The sequence below is a fragment of the Benincasa hispida genome, chromosome 11 (genome assembly GCF_009727055.1).
Source record: "Benincasa hispida cultivar B227 chromosome 11, ASM972705v1, whole genome shotgun sequence".
Lineage (NCBI taxonomy): Eukaryota > Viridiplantae > Streptophyta > Magnoliopsida > Cucurbitales > Cucurbitaceae > Benincasa > Benincasa hispida.
Genome location: NC_052359.1, coordinates 65,801,462 through 65,807,338, shown reverse-complemented (window position 1 = coordinate 65,807,338; position 5,877 = coordinate 65,801,462). Strand labels below are relative to the sequence as shown.

Genomic DNA, 5,877 nt, shown 5'->3' with positions numbered 1-5,877 from the left:
AATCATCATACTAGTTCATCCATCATACTAGTTTATCATAAAATGGAGTTACTTAAACATGGTGAAAGTATTTGGAAAAGATAACATTATTAAATCATATCAATTCCATGGAAGACATGCTTTACTTAGCATGAGAGACAGTTTCACAAATATGTTGCTTGACACTTCATTTAAACACTTAGCATGAGAATAACTTCAAAGAAATCATAGTTTCCAACACTTAGCATGAGAAAGGACTCAAGGAAACCATAGTTTTTAAATCATTAAAACGTTAATTCATCATATAGTCACTCACAGTACGTTGGCCTCTTAACGGGTTATACGCCTCTCTTAACTCTTCTGCCTGAAAGGATATAATTCCCGGTTAAACTACTTAGAATTCTTAGCAAAGTACCTCAAATGTTTCATTTACTAATGGAACTTTCATCATAAAAGATTGCCTTACTAGCTAGATCCCCCTGGGCGACAATCAATGAGATCCTAGAGCGACACTAGCGAGATCCCTATAAGCGACACCAGCGAGATCTCCATGAGCGACACCAGCGAGATCCCCTACCAGCGATGTCAGCGATACCAGCCCAAATTCTAGCGAGATTTCCTTCATTAGCGAGATCCTCTTCACAAAATTCGTGAGATCTTTTATTAGCGAGATCCTCTTCACAAAATTAGCGAGATCTCCTTCATTAATGAGATCCTCTTCACAAAATCTCGCTATAATCTCCACAGTGAGCTGTTTCCTTATTCTTCCTAAGCAGTTGTCTGCTTGTGCACAAATTCTCTGTTACAATTTTTAAAATTCATAACTCAAAATCCAGACATTTTTTGAATAAACTTCATTCTACAAACATGTTTAGAATTGAGTTAACTTTCTTATCTTAAAATTTCAGCTATAAATTCCTTATAATTTGGCCCAGAGCTCTCAATATTCACCTCGGGCCCTGATTAACCCGAGATTCTGTTCTTTTTGTAATTTCAACACTTTCCATCCTTCTTCTCCTGCCATCTTTCTCCGGCAAGACACTTTGAAATCTAAATTCTCCCAATTTCAAAGGGCACCGATTTCACTAAATTTCTCATGTAGATTGCCAAAACCAAACTTTCGAAGTATTTTTCCCTTTTAATCTTCCTGTCGCCTCCCAAATTCAAGAATTAATTGCCACGTGTCAAACAATAAGTGAGCTTCCTTATTTTGTGTTTTCCTTTTCCTTTCTCTACAACTTATTTAAATAACATGAATTTTCACTTATATGATATTTAATATATATTCCTTAGCCAAACATGCTTGTTTAGGACACTTTGAATTCGGGTTTACACTTACTACACAATAGCTTATTTCTCCTTGCTTCCAGCCTCTAACCCTCCTAAAACATGGGTTCATTTAACTCATTAGGAGACATCTCATTACTTACTCTTATTTAAAGTAATTAGGTTCAGGCTTTACACATGTCTCACCAGTTTTCAGAATTGCATGCATGATAGGCCACGTGGAAAATTTTGAATCTATACATATGTATGTGAGGGCTATTCAAGAAACATGTGAGATCATGTTGTCTTTAATCCATTTTGGAGGAATTTTCATTTTAAATTATACCTATTTAAATCTTGAACTTAATAAATTTATCGATTAATCATTTTTTTAAGATTTGGTTTGAAAAATATTGTAAAAATTAATATAATTCTTTTTTAAATTTATCTTTTAAATTATTATAAGTGAATCAATTATTTAGACCCTTTATTAAGATTACATTTGAAAATTGTCGATGCATTTCATTCTTATACGTGTGTAGACTTTTCGAGATATTGAATTAATAAAATAGATGATTAAACTTGATGCATGGACACTCTTCAAAAGAAGTTTTAGTTGAGAGTCTAAATTGATTTGTTTATGAATGTTTAAGAGTTTAGAAAAATTATATGTCTCACACGATATTTACTAAAAAGAACGTATGGAGGGTGTAAAATTGATATATCTACGAAAGTTTAGGATTTAAATTGATATAATTATTGTTAACTTAGTATTTTTTTTCTAATTTAAAAAGAAACAATTGGTTTTGTTTTGGCATGCAATAAATAAATATGATATAGTTTGTTTTAATAATTATCATCGATTTTTTAAAAGTTAGATAATTTAATAAATTTTATTATAATATTTGTATATTATGGCATTCCATCTTAGAGAGTTGTACCAATGGTACTATTCGACCTAATTTTTTTTTTTTAAAATGTTTTGTGAAATGGAATATTTGAATCGTCTCCTTCATTATTCTTTAAATGAACAACTACACATGAAAAGTTGAGTCCCATAGGTAAATTGTAACACATAAATTTACTAAAAATATAAAGGCAAAATGTATAGGTAAAGAGTTTTTCCTAATAACATTTTTTTTCATATATAGGATAGATTTATAAATATAATATACGAATCCATTAAACAACAATAATGAATCAGTATATAGTCTAGGCATAAACAAACTTTAAGACCCATTCATTATAACATAAAATAAAATATAAAGTTTCTAACTCAACAAATTGAAATAATTTAATTTATTTTGTTATAATTTATTGATTAAGATACATATGTATATATATATATTTAACATTAAAATAAGAATTCATAAAGTAAACTTCTAATGTTGATATGTTTAATCACGACCATAGTGTTGTAACAAGACGAACAATACCCAACGAAAGACACAACTAATTTTGTTTTTACCATAGTGGGGCCTATCATTTGTAACTGAAATAGAGAAAAAACCAAATTAGCTTTGTTTAAATACTCTTCTCTTTTATGAATTTTATGTTCTCTAATTTAATCTTTAACTTCCAACCCATCCTTATCTTCTCTTTCTTTACTTATTCATTTATTTTTATTTTACCCTTTAGTTAGACAATGATAGGTCTTAATCTTTTTTCTTTTTCTTTTTCTTTTTATAATTTTAAGATTTCAAAAATCAAATCTTACCTTCTTTTATTTATTTTTAAAATTGGCTCAGTTTTTTTTTATTGAGTTAAATAACAAAACAAGAAAATTAATATGTAGAAGAATGTTTACTAAACTTAATTGTAAAAAATGAAATATCCGAAATCAAATAGTTACTAAACAGGACCTAAATCGTTAGTTTCATAAAAGTTAATGACTAAAAATTTTTTCAACCTTTATGTTTTTAAGTTTAGATGGTTTAAGTCGTTGCTTTTTAGGGTTACTATTTTTATTGATGTCGCGTGTGAAGACTCTAACTAGATATATCTATATAATATGATGTCTCGTTGTGCACGCGTCATTTGAATATCACAAAATCAATGATCTTATCATGTCATTCAAAACCAATACACTAGATACGTAAGTTACGTCATTTTTGAACTGTTTAGATTGTTAATTATTGAAATACCATATCGTTCGTTATCAATAAAAACGTAATAGATAATTGTAATTATTAATAATATATTTTAATATTAATATACATAGTAAAAAATAACACATGGGTAACCAACAAATATTCTCAAATAATTACTAAATTTTGTTTCGTATCTTATTGTCTCTCTTTACTCCCAAAAACAAGACAGATACCTCAAAATGAGATTAATTTAAAATATCTGTCATTCTCATTTTTAATAATATTTTTATAAGATTTCACATTTGTTCTATGATTCAAACAACCCATTATTATTCCTAAAAAAAATATACCCATTATTATTTAAAAGGAATATTCCTCAAATTCCAAGAATAAGCCAAAAGAGAATAATTATCCAAAAATATTGCCACCCTCATGTTCTCACGTTTCACCATCTTTCGTAATTCATGCATTGTGAGACCATTGTGGAGTTACAAATAATAATAATAATAATAATAATAATAATAATAATAATAACATTTATAATTTTATTAAAATAAACCTAGTTCATGAATTCGAAGCTAGATGTTCTATTCTTCCATTCCAAATATTATAAAAAAATTGCGAGAGATCGAAAATCGAATTTCCGAATTCACTAAATAAGTATATATCAATAATATATGAAAAATCAGATATTTAAATTCTTATAAAAAGAGACAATTTAAACTTCACTCAATTAACTTAGACAAACTTGATACAGAATTATCTGGACAAATACTAAAATAGTGATCATTAGGCATGATGATCATACATTTTTTTTAATCTCTAAAAAATGCTTAAGTAGACTACTCCTAATATTTTCATTAATCCACAGTTAAAAAAGGGAACTAGATTTTAACTACTCATAAGAAACTAACACATTATTCTATTTTCTTTAGACACTAGATCATAATTCATACCATCATAATATTTTTATATATATATAGAGAGAGAAAATTGGAGTAACCCCCAAATTCCTCCATTATTTAGAGCTTAATTAAGAAGAAGCAATCATGGAGTAAAGTTGTTTTGCCATTCCTTACTTAGAAGATCATCTTCAACGTCTTCACCTTCATTATTCTGATTCTCATTTCCATTTCCATTTTGAATTTCATTTCCATTTCCATTTCCATTTCCATTTCCATTGCTACAGCTTATTCCACTTTCAAACAATCCTTGAAGCAACATCTTTGCATCATCATTCATATCAATCCCTACACTACCACCGCCGGAAAGAGATATTCAATCAACCAAGCAAAGAACCACTACCACAGTCTTCACCAAGACAACAGGAAGGAAGAGAGTCAAGGGCAGGGTAAGAGGTAGTAGCAGCCATCAAAATACAGAATCCCCGTAGGGTCTCCATCGTTGACGTCACCACCGATTCCAAAACCCACTTGGTGAGTGAAATCTATAGGACTAACAGTAGCCTCAACTCCAACGGCATTAATGTCGTTCACAAGCTTCTCAATCTCACTCATTCCAAAATTGTCATTTACCCCAAAATTCCACTCTGATAATAAAATATTCTCATCGCCATCTCCTTCAACAATAATCGTTTCCGTTCCTCCTAATTCGCCGATTTCCACCATCGAATTTCCTCCATTCATCAAATCACCCATATTCACTTCCGATTGAACAAACCCTAACTCCTCTACCATACTGCTACTACTTCCCCCAATTTTATCAATTGAATTCATCACCATATCAATAAACCATTGATCCATCAAATTCCTTCCATTATCAACCAGATCCATCTCATTGCTCCCTATTTCAAGCAGAGGAGAGTTAAAAGGAACAAATTCAGGAGGAGGAGGAGGAGGACGATGAACCTCTTGATGATACTCGATTCGTTTTCGGCAGTCTCTTATCCACTTTCCGACCATCCAGAACAATGCGAGAAGTTCCTCGTTGGTAAGTTGGGAAATATGACGACCTTGATGCAATTGATGCATCAGAAGATCGAGTTCGAGTTCTTGATTCTTCTTGATGAGTTTCTTTAGCATAACTTGAGCTTTGGTGGTGCGTTCCTTGAGATACGTCTCTTGATTCATTATTTTCTTCTGGCGTTCGACTTCCGAAAGGCTGAGAAAGCGACGGTAGAGGTGTTGAGCGGCGGAGAGATATGGCCAGATGACGGGATGGTCCTCGTCGGGGCCATTGACGACGGCAAAGACGAAAACACCGCAGAGAGTGGTGAGTTCACTTACTTTCTTTAACAATCTGAGCCTTCGTTTTTTGAAACTGGCTTTCCTTGCATTATCGCTTGCAATCCAAACCAACTTCACTTTCTTCCTTGTCATTGAGACTCTCTCTGGCTTTATTGTTCTTCTTCTTCTTTCTGGGCTTTGATTTTAAGGTGCAACAATGGAGTTTATTTATAAGCCTTGTGGTTATACTTTTTATTTTTATTTTTCTTTTTCTAAGATTTTTTATTCTTTTGGTAAATGAATTACTAGGGGCATTTTTGTCCTTTAGTAACTAGTGGTAATTAAAGATGAAAAAT

The 5,877-nt window shown here is 31.1% G+C and overlaps 1 protein-coding gene across 1 annotated transcript; it reads right to left on the bottom strand.

Moving 5' to 3' along the window:
• Positions 1-4,675: 4,675 nt before the first annotated feature.
• Positions 4,676-5,674, bottom strand: LOC120090815 (MADS-box transcription factor PHERES 1-like). The gene has a single exon (XM_039048522.1). The coding sequence runs from the start codon at positions 5,672-5,674 to the stop codon at positions 4,676-4,678; it is 999 nt and encodes a 332-aa protein (XP_038904450.1).
• Positions 5,675-5,877: the final 203 nt, after the last annotated feature.